General features: G+C 43.8%; 1 protein-coding gene across 3 annotated transcripts in view; it reads right to left on the bottom strand.

Moving 5' to 3' along the window:
- Positions 1-15,867, bottom strand: part of ZRANB1 (zinc finger RANBP2-type containing 1) — a 333,688-nt gene that overhangs the window by 290,578 nt on the left and 27,243 nt on the right. The window contains exons 2-3 of one of the 3 annotated variants that reach the window (XM_033941145.1): positions 6,050-6,143; positions 610-1,463 (exon numbers count right to left, since the gene is read on the bottom strand). In XM_033941145.1, the coding sequence (XP_033797036.1) occupies positions 610-1,426 (817 nt within the window). In that variant the 5' untranslated portion in view covers positions 1,427-1,463; positions 6,050-6,143. Of the gene's footprint in view, positions 1-609; positions 1,464-2,912; positions 2,937-6,049; positions 6,144-15,867 lie in introns of those variants that run through there. The other 2 variants (XM_033941146.1, XM_033941144.1) reach the window with 2 other exon arrangements.

Below are 15,867 nucleotides of genomic sequence, written 5' to 3'. Positions count from 1 at the left end.
AACATCTGAAAACTTGGCTATTCTCAAAAATGTAATACTTCCTTCCTCTCTAAGCCCCTATAAACATTCTTTATACCAAGGCCTATAACCCTTCATTAGAGTTCCTTTTCTATCCCAGCTCCTGTAAACCGTGACGAGCTCTACGATTGTGGAGAGGATGCGGTATACAAACCTAAGGTTTAGTTTAGTTTAAAACTCCCAACATCTCTACAAACATACTTCAGCTTCTGGAAGACACTTAAGACATATCTTCTCCTTATAGATAAGATAACCCTAGCCAATACATCTGTCTCTACTGATCTCTCTTACCTCATTCACTGTTCCTATTGTAACACTGTACAAAATCTTTTGTTAGCTGCATTGAATCCTTATTGAAAAATTGCGGGATATAAGACCTGTATAGTACATTATAGTTTTAGTTATCTGACCACCTGTCAGTCTTGTATGTATTGGATAAATTGAAATTAGCATAGATCACATACAAATAATCTCAAATCAGTAGAAGACATGCAAAGCAGAGTTAAAAATTAGGTGGGCAGTTGAATAAGATAATTAACACTGCCAATATGCTTCAGCAATAAGGAGGATATGTAAAAAAACACGACTTACCCACACATGCATTCAGGAAGAGCCAATCTCTCTTTCGCAAGCGATTTTTTATTTGCTTTAATTTTTTTAAATCAACTTCAAGTTCCTCTTTGCTACCAACAGCACCAGCCAGTTCAATCCTTTGAAAATCCAATTTCATTTCTGATTCATGTTTAGAGGTGGTAGGTGATCTTCTTTGGCTGTTGCTACTGCTAGAGCTACCCCTCCAGCGAGCACGATCTTGCTCATTAATAATTGAGGAAGCTTCCTGAGTCTCAGCCAGTTCAATAGCCTCCAAATTGTTGGGCCTGGGATGATCACATACCATACATTTTTTGGCCTTGACCCAGTTTTCATATGTGCAAGCAGAGCAAGTCCAGTGCTGGGCTTTAGTGTTGAGTTTATTTCTATCATTGTATTCCTCACAAGGGTCAACAGGAAAAGAGGAAGGTCTAGAACCAGATCCTGAGGACTGAGGCAATTCTGTGGGGCTCCTGGTGCGGCGCTGGGACAAACACTGAGTACAACGGATTGCCCTTGGCCAGTTCAAGTATGTGCACATGTGGCATGACCACTTACTTGTACCCTCCACACCAAAAGATGATTTAACTCTAGGCCTAGCACTGGAATCCGGGCATATTAAGGGACTACTGCCGCCACTCTCCACACCTGTGGGATCCCAATCACGGCCCACGTCATTTGAGCCGCTTTTGAAGGGCTCCTCGGTGATGATAGCTCCACTTGGTTTCTGTGCACGGCACATAGTACACTTAATGGCAGATGGCCAGTTCTCATAGGTACAATATTCACAGGCCCATTTAATTCCATGTTCTGTCATTGTGAACCTCTTGGAATGAGTCACATCAGGCAGAAAGCTAGAAGCAATAAGACAGACATTAGTACTGGAATATCAAAACCACAAGTTTGCTTTCTACTACATCAACACTTACCACCAACTGTGCTACCACTTCACTAGGGTTGCTATAACAATTGATACTTAGCACCCTAATATTTCATCTTATCTCTAGATGATCTGCCATTATCCCCATATCACATTGTTGCTTTCTCAACATACGAATTTGTCTTTACAAACATATATAGCACATAAAAATAAAACTCACCATCACTTCTTGGTTGTAATCTTATTTTGTCCATTTTCACTACTATATAACTGAGTAGTCACTCCTTAGTGGTCTAAGACCCAACATGTTTCACTATTTAATCGTCATCTTCACCATCCACAACGGATGCAACATATGTAAGGATTAGATTCTTACCTTGATAACCCTCTTTCTTATAGAACAGCATATGATTCCTTACAGATGAGTTATACACCCAAACTCGCGAGTTACTTGCAGAAGACAACAATTATTTTCTTCTCTCCACCCCCTTGTCTCTCTGGGCAGTGCCCCCTCCCCTCAGTCTGTACCAAAGCAAGTGAGAACCTCTAGGAGAGGAAATGCAAAATGGGGGACTCGGGGAACTCCCCAATCCAAACAAGTTTGATCCACTCTGCAATGGTAAACAAGGGTTAGTATACAACTACCCGAAAGGTCAACAAACAATAGTGGAGAAAGAAACCACCTACCTGTGTCCACACGGCACTAACCCTTATACAGCTCTTAGCAAAACAAAATGTACTGATATCGATTTTGGCACTAATATGCCAGCATTCAAAGAACTCTGTTTTTCTTCCTTGGCTGTCTCAAGCCAAGCCACTGAATACTCTTCCAAGCCTACAAGTCAACACAAGCATAACAGACATCTGACAGGGCAGGATGTTAACGAATCGTATGCTTTTCTACAGGAAAAGAGGATTTCCAGTTCAAAGTTTCTCTCATTCCAGTGCCTGTCTACATCTCCCACATATTTTAACATCAAACGCAGGTTGAAACCTTGGTGAACTTTCAGGCCTATTTTAAGCTATTAGGAATAGCGGGTCAAAAATGTGGCTTGGTGAATTTTGTAGCCAAAGAGTTGCTCTTTTGGATGGTGCAAGAAAGGAGATTGCAGAATGTATTGTTGAGATATACAATATTAAATACAGCTAAAAAAATTGCATACATTTTTTCATCAATCTTAAAGATTTATCTCAGAAAAGTGCAGTGCACCTAAAAGTTCACTGACAGTATCTGGCCATAATCTCTTCCAGTTCCTAAAATCTGAGCCCTATTGTGCTTTCTGTTCAGCAGCTATGCTGTGTCAAATATTTGTCTGTGCATTCCACGACAAGCTTTTCATCAACTTTGAGGTCCCCCAGTGAGGTCCCAACAGTGAGGTCCACCAATGATCTGAGTGGTACAATGGAAAAATTATGTTCTTACCTGTTAATTTTCTTTCCTTTAGACACAGCAGATGAATCCAGAGACCAATGGGATAGCACACATCTACCAGCAGGTGGAGATAGAGAAACTGATTAACAGGTGGTCCTATTGGCTGGCACACCTCCTGCATCTTCAGTTTTGATCCTTGCCCAAGCATCTGTAATCATTAACATGATTAGCATGTAAAAAACTTATTTCCCATAACAAATTTCAAAAGGTAATAATACAGAATACAACTATCAATAATAACAGACTTCGAAAGTTGCAAAAGAAAAAAAACGGCAGTCAATATCCAGAAAGGGTGGGGCTCTGGATTCTTCTGCTGCGTCTAAAGGAAAGAAAATTAACAGGTAAGAACATAATTTTTCCTTCCTAAGCAACAGCAGCAGATGAACCCATAGACCAATGGGATGTAGCAAAGCAATCCTCAATCTGGGTGGGAAGCAAACGCCGCCTCTGCAACAACTGAAGCAGTAAACACAGCCTCCGCATGCGCCCCCACATTCAATCGGTAGTGGGTTATTTATTCCATGTCAAGTGATCAAGGGCTCCCTGCATGACCATCACGGATTTTGATAAAACTTTATGCACAAAGTCCCACATGTATCAAATGAACTTTGGTAAAGTTTTAGTTTCGCCTGTGGAATATTCATGGAGATATAGCCATTTGTTTGACCCCCATACTGCAATGACATACAGTACGACAGTGACATTCTGACAACTTTGAGACACAATATCTCACGAGCTATGTTTCCAAAAAAACTGAAACTTAGCTACCCTGCACAACTTTTGGAGCTCTATTCAGTGCTACCAATAATAATTTTTGTCGAGCACTGAGTGAATGACTGAATTACAGTAAACTTGGCCGAAAAAATTAGTGCTCCAAAAAAAGTCAAAGTTTGACATTACTTAGCTCCCACAATAATTGAGTAATAAATGCGAAATTTGGCGCATGTCTCAGTACAACGTTGTTTTCAAAAGTACAATTTCAACCTCCAAGCTCTTTCCATTAGTTTACAAATTAAGTGTAAAGTTGCTAATTTGTGTAAAAAGGCCAAAAATAGGGTATTTTCAGCCTGCTTTTACAGAAAAATACCTTTCAGAAACTCTTTCAAATCAGTCTCATTAGAAAGAGCATATTTCAAACCCCCTAGAAAAGTGGGCTTCATTTTTCAACGCAGGTTAACAATGCCCGAAAAAGGGGGACAAAGTTGGGAGATGTCACCATGGCAACGGCCTACGTTTCAACTTACAATTATGTCACTTTTCACACTGTTTTTCCCTGTTTATTTTTACTCAAGCTTTGGGTACAATTATAGTGTTCTTAATTAATGATTATTCCTAACTAGAAATTGAGGTGATAATTTTGTTGCATGCAGATCACAAATTACAACTTGTTTTCTTTTTCAGATCCACATTATTATTAATTCAGTTTAAAATGGATACCAACGAATCGATGCCAACAAAGTGGACTTCACTTCGGCTTGGGAACTATATAAGATACCCAATTTAGGCTTGGGAACCTAGGATAAGACACCCTAATCATTGGCTTTGGAACCAGAAAGATACCAACAAAAGGCTTTGGAACCTTGACAAAGAAACCAAATGCGAGGCTTGGGAACCTGGACGAAGTGGCCCACCCGTGGCTGGTATTGCACAGCTATCGGGCGTGACCCCTATGGCGATGGGGTTGCCAGTTCAAACTCTTGAACTGGTAGTGACAATGTCACCATGGACCAACGCAATAGAGTAGTAGTAATACTATGTCAATACAAAACTGTAACTTTAAAAATGACAGAACTATGTTGAAATAGAGGTTGTTGCCGTGGCAACGTCTCCCAACTTTGTCCCCCTTTTTCAGCCATTGTTAACCTGCGTTGAAAAATGAAGTCCACTTTTCTAGGGGGTTTGAAATATGCTCTTTCTAATGAGACTGATTTGAAAGAGTTTCTAAAAGGTATTTTTCTGTAAAAGCAGGCTGAAAATACCCTATTTTTGGCCTTTTTACACAAATTAGCAACTTTACACTTAATTTGTAAACTAATGGAAAGAGCTTGGAGGTTGAAATTGTACTTTTGAAAACAACGTACTGAGACATTATGCACCAAATTTCGCATTTATTACTCAATTATTGTGGGAGCTAAGTAATGTCAAACTTTGACTTTTTTTGGAGCACTAATTTTTTCGGCCAAGTTTACTGTAATTCAGCCATTCACTCAGTGCTCAACAAAAATTATTATTGGTAGCACTGAATAGAGCTCCAAAAGTTGTGCAGGGTAGCTAAGTTTCAGTTTTTTTGGAAACATAGCTCGTGAGATATTGTGTCTCAAAGTTGTCAGAATGTCATCGTCGTACTGTATTTCATTGTGGTATGGGGTCAAACAAATGGCTATATCTCCACAAATATTCCACAGGCGAAACTAAAACTTTACCAAAGTTCGTTTGAGACATGGTGGACTCTGCATATGAAGTTTCATCAAAATCCGCGAAGGTCATGCAGGGCACTTTCCAAGAATCTGATCACTTGACATGGAATGACCCTAATGCTGAAATAAAGAATTCTTGGAAGACCAAGTAGCCGCATGACAAAACTCCTTTAAGGAAAAAACCTCTGGACTGAGTCCAAGAAGTAGCCATCGCTCTGGCTGAATGGTCATGAAGTTCTTCCGCCAGCCGCTTCCCTGCCATCAAGTAAGCGTAAAGAAAGTCCTCCTGGACACTTTGAGCAATGAAGGCTTTGGACGCTGCCATACGTTTGTCTCGTCCCTTGAAGAATACAAAGCCCAAACCACTGTTCATCAACCGCTGGTCCGTGGACTGGTGCCGATCCGCAGAAAATTTCTGCTGGTCTATGCAGGGCCAGAGAGATTGATGGTCTTTACAGGTATGGTGCAGAAAATCTGTTGCTTTTACACTGGTGCCGAGTTAAATTCAGCTGGTGGCAGCAGAGCAGACCCCTTCCTAACCCTCACCCAGCCTTATAGAGAGAGTTGGAGTAGATCGATAAGGCATAGAACCTGGGGGTTTTTTTTTTGGGGGGGGGGAGTGGGGAAATCAAGGGGCCCATAGTAGTTTTCTGGTTAATAACACCACACATTGCACTGCTGATTACAGCAAAGGCAGTAGGAATCACTTACACAGGGTGCAGGTTGATGAAGGGGCTACCATCGTATCGCCTCTTGACCCCTCGGCTAGACCCGGCGCTGGGAGGCTGCGATCCACTGGACAGGACTGGAGAGAGAGGGACAGCAATGAAACAAAGCCAGATAGCACGAGTACGAGAAGCAGGTCATGGCTGGCTTGGCAGGCAACTTTGGTTATTTTTGGTGCAGAGAGGAAGGATCTGGATGACCATATAACTGAAAGTGGAAGGCTGGGGAGAGGGTGCTGCCCTCCTGCCTCCCCCTAGGGGAATGCTCCCAGCAGTGCCCCGGGAAGAGGACCTGAGCTTTTAGGATGCTGCTAAATGAGCGTAGGGCTCTCTCTGGGCTTCAGAAAGAGAGACCTCGCAGCTTACACCTTGACGAAAATCCTTAAGCCAAAAGACACTTTCTTTGAACAAGGAGCCCTTCTAGATTACCCATCACAAGGTGCACGAGACCAGGGGGGGGGGTGCCTCTCTACCCCACCCCTAGCAATAGGAGGAATTTCTGAAGAACACCCGAATCCCCCTTTGAATCCTCACGAGCAGGCTATTCTGCGCGTCAGCCTCATCCCTCCTTCTGATATCACTTCTTTTTTGCGGGACCAGGAAGTGATATTAGAAGGAAGGCGCAGCCAACGCGAGCTGCGGCTAGGATAATCTGTACGTTGGTGGCGAAGAGGTTCAGGTACGGGGGATGCCTGGTATCTGCATTAACCTGTGGTGCTTTTCAAAAATATTTAATTACTGCCTCAGTTTTGGAAACCGGGCCTGATGAAAAGTTTTCAGCGTAGTTTCCTGAGCTCGACTTTGATGCGGCCAAATTAGAAGGGAAGGGAAGAGAATTACATAAGAAATTGCCTCCGCTGGGTCAGATCAGAGGTCCATCGCGCCCAGCAGTCCGCACCCGCGGCAGCCCATCAGGTCCATGACCTGTCAAGTGGTCCCTGAACTCATCCTATAACCTATCACTACTTCTATCCGTACCCCTCAATCCCCTTATCCTTCAGGAATTTATCCAAACCCGCTTTGAATCCCTGTATTGTGTTCTGTCCAATCACAACCTCCGGGAGTGCGTTCCATGTGTTCACTACTCTCTGGGTGAAGAAGAACTTCCTGGCATTGGTTCTAAACCTGTCCCCTTTCAGTTTCTCCGAGTGCCCCCTTGTACTTGCTGTTCCCCACAGTCTGAAGAATCTGTCCCTGTCTACCTTATCTTTGCCTTTCAGGATCTTAAAAGTTTCTATCATGTCTCCTCTAAGTCTCCGCTTTTCCAGGGAGAACAGCCCCAGATGGACAGGAGGAGGAGGGAAGGGAGAAGGAAAAAAAGAAGGAAACAGCTGGCAAGGAAATTAGAGGATGGGAAGGGGAGAGACAGACATGGGAAAGTAGAGAGATTGATGATGGGAAGGGGGTCAGCAGAGAAGGACAAAGATGCCAGATGTGGTGTAGGAGAGATAAAAATGGAGAGCAGTGAAGCTGGAATGAATCATGTAAAAAAGAGAGAGATGTGAGCGCAGGCTGGATGGAAAGAAGAGAGGAGCATAGAAAGAAGACAGATACCATAAGGAAGGGGGAGTTGCTGGATTGAAGAGACAGAGAAGGCAGATGCTGGAAGGAAGAGAGTGATAAGAAGATGAAAGCAGAAACGAGAGATGACAAAAGGTAGAAAAAAATAATTTTATTTCTATTTTGCGATTGGAATACATCAGATTTAAAATATGTATCCTGCTAGAGCTGGTGTTCGACATAACTGGGGACTGCAAAGCCGAGGCTGTGCTTCTTTAGCTTCCAACTGGCTTAGGGGTCTCTCTGACTAGGGGGCAGTTATCCTAGTTCACTCCCCTAACACTATTCCTGTCATGTGTGACTGCAGTATTCTGTTAGCATGATATTTCTGTGTAGCATTCTGTAATAATTTGGCTTATTCCGTTTTCTTGATAGTAGAGGGGATATATGTGAAGGGGAGGGGAGACAGGAGTTTTGTTGATCCTGCTCTGAATTATTTGTATTTATAAAATGACAATTGTACAGAATATTGTTTCTTTTTATACTTTAATAAAATATATTCAATATAAAATTATAACTGAGGCTTGTGCGGATGGGATCAGATGGTTTGCGGGGACCAAGCTCGCAGAGACGGGGTTGAAACGGGGTTTTTAAATTTCAGTCCTAGTAGTTTGCCGGTCCACAAAATTATTATTTTATTTCCGCCAGTCCATAGGTGTAAAAAGGTTGAAGAACACTGATCTAAACAACTAAAAGTTGTTAAAAACCTACAGATTGCGGAGAACACAGTGAAGAAAAGCTCGCCTCCCCATTCCTCCTACCAGGAAGAAGGAATTAACTGACACCCCAGAATTTGTAAATCAGAAATAAGAATCCCCGGCGTACAACTCAGAAAACCGCTGCAACTCAGAAAACCGCTGAGCTGAAGCCATTGCCACAAAAAACACCGTATTCAACGTCACAGCCTTTTAGAGTCTCAAAAGACAAGGTTGAAACTGAGCCTTCTGTAAACTGCAAAGAAGTACCTTAACACTGTACTCCAGACAGGGCTTCTTAAGAGGTGTAAAAATATACTGTACTCCTTTTAAGAACTGAACTACGTGAAGCTGAGAAGTAAGCGAAGAGCGAGAAACCTAGCCTAGTCCAGGGATTCAAGACAAAGTTAGACAAGTTCCTGCTTAACAGGAACATGCGCTGTTAGGACTAGTCTCGGTTAGGGTGCTGGTCTTTGACCAGAGGGCCGCTGCGTGAGCGGACTGCTGGGCATGATGGACCACTGGTCTGACCCAGCAGTGGCAATTCTTATGTTCTTATGTTGTAACAAGCTATGATTGCCATTTGAAGCTGAAGGTACTTAAACGCTAAGCCCCTGGCAATATGCTTGTGCCAAAAAAGAAAGAATATAAAACATAGAAGTCTGGAAGGGTGCCAATGTTGAGAAGTACCCAAGAAAGTAAAAGCCTCCAAATGGTAGCATAAGCCACAGGTGAAGACGTCTGTTTCGTCTGGAGAAGAGAAGAAATAACCTGCTTCGCATAACCCTTACATGTCAGTCATGTCCTAGCCAGTTTTTCTCCCCACGATCAAAGCTACCACACCTCATCCGAATTCTTTATTCCTCATAATAGGAACCCTATATTCTCTGTCTGCTATAATGTCCTCCTTACAATTGTACCCAGCTTCCCGCTGGTGCCCGATCATTTTCAATGTAATATGAAAATAAGTTAATTCTTATTCTGTAACCTATGTATATTTTTCTTCTAACCATTTTGCACCTTGTAATCTCTGACCGCTCAATGTTCTCTTATCTATTTAAACACTGTAATTCACTGACTGTACAGCTTTTCTTCATTGTGAACCGCCTAGAAGTCGCAAGACTATGGCGGTATAGAAAAATAAAGTTATTATTATTATTTTCAAAAGCTAGGTCGTAATATCAAAGTAGGACGAATATCCATGTTGATTGGACCCTAGGTGAGTAAAGAAAGAGCTCTTGGAAATTTGAAGATTCACATCCAAAGAATTGAAGAGAAGAAGTTCAAATAAAAGAAATCACCCGTTTGTGTCTGACAAATTGACCTTGCTGGAAGACATCTGAATCAAGCAGTCATCTAAGAAAGAATCTCCTGTTTGCGCCAAAACGCCACTACTGCCCTCATTTTCTAAATTGTTCATGGAGTTGTGGCTAGGCCAAATGGCATCTGCCAAAACTGATAGTGCTGCTCAATGTGAGCCAAGCGAAGATAGTGCTAATTCAGAGTCCATAGGGAAATTGTAAATTTTTCTCCGGAAATGTCTAACTCTGAGAAACTAATTTACCAGAAAGAGATCCAGCTCCCATCTGAACAATTTCCCCATCTTAGGCACTATGAAGTAAATGGAATAACTTCCCTTAGTTCCGGAAGAACTAAAACTATTGCCCCGAGTACCAGTAACACTTAAAAGGGGTCTTGCACGAATGTAACCTTTGGAAGCTTAATACATGGCAACTCCAAGAAAGAATCTGAAATGGGAGGAGGATTCAAAGTTGCAAGCATCCTAAAAAATGCCCAAAGCCCTCTGACCTGACATCATAACGTCTCCTCCCTCACGAGAAAGCATAAAGAGTTACCAGAGGAAGTGAAGACCCCTTCAGAATGAAGAGCAGACAGTCGGGGAACAGCTGGACCAGAGCTGTAACTTCTGGAAGAAGAAAGGAACTTTCCCACAAAAAGTATGTTGGAATTCTGAAAACAGTACAAACTCTATGCAATGTTAGCCAAAAACTTACTGCCTTTAAAGTGAAGATGTACTAGACGTAATCTAGAAGCTGCATTGACCAACCCATGGTGAACAATCTGCACCCTAATTGTTATCAGACAATCACATAGTGTTTGCTATTCTGTGGGTTTGGGAGAATAGGTAACTTGTCCTTGGTTAGAAGGAGCCACACAGCTCTTCCTGCCGGTGTGAGGGACTGTCTAGCAGGTGCCATGAAAAGATGGCGACATGAGAAATCTGTGCGAGAAGCTTTGAAACTTACAGTCCCTGGCACCCTAGAAATAGAAAAGACAGTTCTGCCCACAGAAAGATGTGAAGTGCCATTATGACCCTAGACACTGTCCCAATTCGTAATTTATTCGTACTACGTTCAGGAATCAATTCTATAGAGCTACCAGACACACATAGCGCTTTAGTGCTACCAGACACACACAGCACTGCAGAGAGGCACAAAGAATAAGAAAACCTCTAATCCTCCATAGACTCACCCTTCAGGGACCCTGAGAGAGACCAGAAGATACCCATATGAAACACAGGGAACTCTCATGCCGCTGATATCACTATACAGCAATTTGCCTTCTGCCGACCCATAACGGCAAAAAAACGAAGATTGGGCGACTGATAACAGGGCAGAATCTCTTTCTTAAGCACCGTGAGGCATAACAGTACAGTCCCAATTAAAGTACCGTATTTTCACGCATATAATGCGCGCGTTATACACGATTTTACAAACCGTGCATAACCATGCGCGTTATAGGCGTGAGCGCGTTTTACAACTTTTTTTTACATAGTTCCCCCCCCCCCAGACATCCGATTCACCCCACAGGACCGCTCGCACCCCCACCCCGAAGGACCGCTCGCACTCCGAAGGACCGCTCGCACCCCCACAGCCTCCCCACCCACCCCCATCATGGAGAAGCTCCTACCGTTGTCCTGCTGCTTCCTCTGCCAGCGGTCCCGGCCCTTCTGTGAGCCCTGCGTCTGCTGCTTCTTCTTCCGGCGGTCCCGGCCCTTCTGTGAGCCCTGCGTCTGCTGCTTCCTCTTCCGGCGGTCCCGGCCCTTCTGTGAGCCCTGCGCCTGCGCTGCTTCTTCTTCCGGCGGTCCCGCCCTTTCTCTGACGTTCCCAGTGGAGTCAGCAATATGGATCCTAGAAACTTTACAGAATCCCATACTCATGGTCATGGTAAGCGAAGAAGAATGCCAATCTGAAACCGAGACCCCACACCCAAGTCTCCAGAAAGAAACACCTTTGTCTCCTATATGAATAAAAACATCACCCCGATATACATATCAATAGTACAGGAGAAAAGAGCGCTGCAAATTCGAAGATGCATGTGTAAAGAACTGAGGAAAAGAAACCACCCTTTTTGTGTCAGTCAAATGGCCCGACTGGAAATCGTCCGAAACAAACAGGCAGTCAAAAAGAAATTAGATGAATCGCCTGGTAGCACCAAAACGGTACCACCGCCCACCTCAACTAAACGTTCGTGAAGCCTCGGGTAGGCGAAAAGGCATGTGCCAAAACCGAAAGCACTGCTCCAAGAGAGGTAGGCAAACCTAGTGCCGATTCGGAGTTCATAGAGAAAAGGTAAATAGACTCCCAGGTAGTCAGCAGAAATGTGTAACCCTGAGAAACTAATTCAGCAGAATGGGATCCAGCCTGCCCAATGCCCCCGTCTTGGCCACCATGCAGGAAGTAGTTCCCCAAGAACTACAAGAACTGTCCTGAGGACCAGTAACACTTCAAAGAGAAACACAAAACATAGAGACTCCATGAACGAACAGGAAACCTGAGGAGGAGGCAAAGGTGCAAGCATCCTGAAAAATGTACACAGCCTGACCTGGCAGGATAGCGACTACTCCCCCATGAGAAAGCCTGTGAAGGCCTTGGAAGAAGTCAAAATCCCCTCAGAATGCAGTGCAAAAGATCAGTAAACGGCAGGATGAGCAATGGAGAAACTTTAAGAAGAAAGAAATTCTCCTAGGAAAAAAATCAAGGTTCGTAATGTAACCCATGAAAACAGTACTAACTCCATGCAACGTGAGCGAAATATATATGGCCTTTAACGGGAATATGTACTAGATGCAATCAAGATGCTGTATCTACCGCCCTTTGAAAAACAACAGCATCGTAACAGGTATCAGACAAAAGCGTCGTGACCTGCCCATATGACAGCTCCTTGTCCACGAGAAAGCTTAAAGAGCTGACAGCGGAAGAAAGGATCCTCACAAAGTGCAGCGGCGGTCATAAAAACGAGCTGGAGGACAAACACAATTTCAGCAAAGAAGAAAGGAACATTCCTGAAACCCAACTGTACTTGCAATGTATCAATGACCAAGACGGAAGACTGAAAAATAATAGGAAACTGCGGCAGCCTGCAGTAACTTAAACTGCATGCAAGGTGCTCCAAAAACCAACCGCACCCAAAGGGCAACCTTGTTTTGGGTGGGTTTTTTTTGTTTTTTGTGGGGGTTTTTTTCCACAGTAACCAAGGCGGCTCATGCCCCTAGAACCACACCATAGGGACAGAAAGCAGTTCCGCAGCACTACCAGACACACTGCGCTCCCAAACTGCACCCCAACAGATAAACTTAACAGCAGATCCGGAATGAATGCTATAATGCAACCACACACACAAAGCACTGCACAGGGAAGCGAAAAGAAAACATACAAGTATGCATATGCTCTCTTTAAGGAGATCCAAAGAGAAAGAAAGAAAGAGAAACCCCCACCAAGTGCCGGGTAATCTCAAGCTGCAAACAGCATCCTGCAGCAATGCACCTTCTGGCCCCCCTGTGCAGTGAAAGCTGAACTAGGCAGAGGAGCAGAAACTGAAGTCTCCCTTCAATATGCTCCCAGGCCTAAGATGCATGGTCACCCAGTAACTAGAAGTGCAGCAAATAAACACTCATCAAGGCCCCAAGCGCTGCATCACATCCAATGGGGCTGCATCACCTCCATGTGTGAAATTCAAACACTAGGGAGGCCTTGTGAAAGAAGAGACTACACGCTGCAGCGCAGCTGATAACGGGGAGGCTGCGGCACCCGCTCAAAGCAGTCAGGAAAAATAACAGGCGACCCGCTGTGGCGCCGCCAACAATGGAGGACTCCAAGTGCGCTTCACCCGAGCGTGGGAAAACTGATCCCCTCAACTGTCGGAAAATTACATATCCAGCGCCCCGCCACCTCCAGAACACAACAGAAACCGCGGCGGAGCTTCCCCAGCAGAAGAAAACACGCTTGCGTCTAACTTCTGCAAACTGAAAACCCTTTTACCTTCAGAGCCAATGTGAGAGCCGCAACCACCGCGAAGCCACCGCCCGGGGAACCAACCAACAAGCACGCCTTCCTCGAGCGGGAATGGCCTAGGTCCTCCGACCCTATTCACTCTCCAACTTAGAGGTGCCTCCACCAGCGCCAAGGAAAAAGTGTGTGCCCCTAGCACGCGGTAAAAGCATAGCCACTACTACCTCCAGCCACACACCCGGAGGATCCCGAGCTACTGTAAATTCCCGTTCCAAAAATAGCATGGAGGTCACCAGCACCCGAACACAGCCTCACCACCGCGACAGCTCACAAGCCCCAGCGCGCCAAATAAAAATATCACCGCACAGGACACCAAACGTCCCTAACAAACACACATCCGCGACTGAAGCACCCCCAAACCAAAAGAAGCATACTCACATACAGTGGTCAGAGCCCGTAAGTGCTGGTATATGCCGGTTGCTCAGCATCATGAGGACAGAATAACCATTCAGAAACTGTAGAGTCCTTTTTTTTTTTTAAGGGAAAGAAGAAAAATAGGGACTCGGTCAAACCCTCTATCATCGGAGGGAGGGTGAGGCAGGGACCTGGGGAGCCCAGGTGTAACCCCTAAAGCCGGCACCGTTCAGCTGGACACCCCTGTCTCACTGAAGAGGAAATCTCAACAGGAGAAAAAAAGCACTGATAACTCACTGAAGAGAAAATCTCAACAGGAGAAATAAGATTTCAGTCACAGCCAGAATCCAGGAGCTAGGTGAATAGCGACCTTCCCCTGCTGGGAGATAGAGCATACTGGATAAACAGGAGGCGCCAATAGGACCACCTGTTAATCAGTTTCTCTATCTCCGCCTGCTGGTAGATGTGGGATATCCCATTGGTCCCTGGATTCATCTGCTGCTGTTGCTAGGGAATGAATTCTTTGCTTCAGTCTTTACGGAAGAAGATCTACCTGAACTGGAAATGGTTTTCAAGGGTGATGATGCGGAGGAACTGAAAGAAATCTTGGTGAATCTGGAAGATGTACTAAGCCAAATCGACAAGTTAAAATCGTCTGGACCAGATAGTATACATCCCATTGTACAAAAAACTTAAACATGAAATTGCTGACATGCTATTAACCTGTCACTAAAATCATCTGTAGCACCTGAAGACTAGAGGGTGGCCAATGTTACGCCGATTTTTAAAAAGGGTTCCAGGGGAGATTCAGGAAATTACAGACCGGTAAGCCTGACTTCACTGTGGCAAAATGGTGGAAACAAATATAAAAAATAACATTGTGGAACATGTAGACAAACATGATTTAATGAGACGGAGTCAGCATGGGTTTAGCAGAGGGAGATCTTGCCTCACCAAGTTGCTTGACTTCTTTGAAGGTGTGAATAAACATGCAGATAAAGGTGAGCCGGTTGATGTAGTGTATCTAGATTTTCAGAGTTACCAGTGGGTATGTTACCAGTGTTTTTTCAGGGGTCTTTTTACAAGAAATTAAATAGTATCCTTATCAAATTTGTCTGGCTGGGTAAAACTGCAAGAATTGCTTTAGTATCTTTACAAAATCCAATTGCGGCAGGTGGGGTATCATCAGGTCTATATATTGCGTCAGGGCATGTATTGGATCCTTCCTGAGCTCAAGGAACATCTCCCCGATTGGTTCTATTTAGAGTGGCAACTTATGTCCCCATTACGTTTGTTTCATGTGTTGAGTATCAAGTTACCTAGATATGTTACGGACAATAGTATTTTATTCGATACTTGGAAAACCTTGAAATTTATTAACAAATTAACAGATATCCCAATAAAGAAATCCACTTATCGATCCTTATGGCTAAACTCCAAGATTCAAATTGGCAAGTCTGGGATCTTCTGGAAGCAATGGATGCAGGCGGGTATATGCACATTAGATGATGTTTTATCAAATGGGAAAATGCTTGATTTTTCACAACTGCAACAATCATTCGGTATTTTAAAGTCTCAAAATTATAAGTGGCTGCATATGAAGCAGGCCATTCAGAAGGGGTTTCCTGATTGGTGAAATCAAAAAAATCATTATAGCTTGCAGGTCCTATGCTTCCAGACAGATTTGCTAGGACATCAGGCTGCCTGGTGGTATAAATTAATATCTGAATTTTTGAATAAAAAAAACAAAATCTAGTCTTAGAGAAATTTGGAGCATTGAGATAAAGCAGTACATTTCTGCGTCTCAATGGCCACAAATTTGGTCTTGGAGGATGAGATGTACAGCGTTAGCATCTATGAGACAAACAGCACAGTTACTTACT

Source organism: Geotrypetes seraphini, chromosome 4 (genome assembly GCF_902459505.1).
Source record: "Geotrypetes seraphini chromosome 4, aGeoSer1.1, whole genome shotgun sequence".
Lineage (NCBI taxonomy): Eukaryota > Metazoa > Chordata > Amphibia > Gymnophiona > Dermophiidae > Geotrypetes > Geotrypetes seraphini.
Note: the sequence above shows the minus strand (reverse complement) of the source record. Positions and strands in the feature narration are given on the sequence as shown.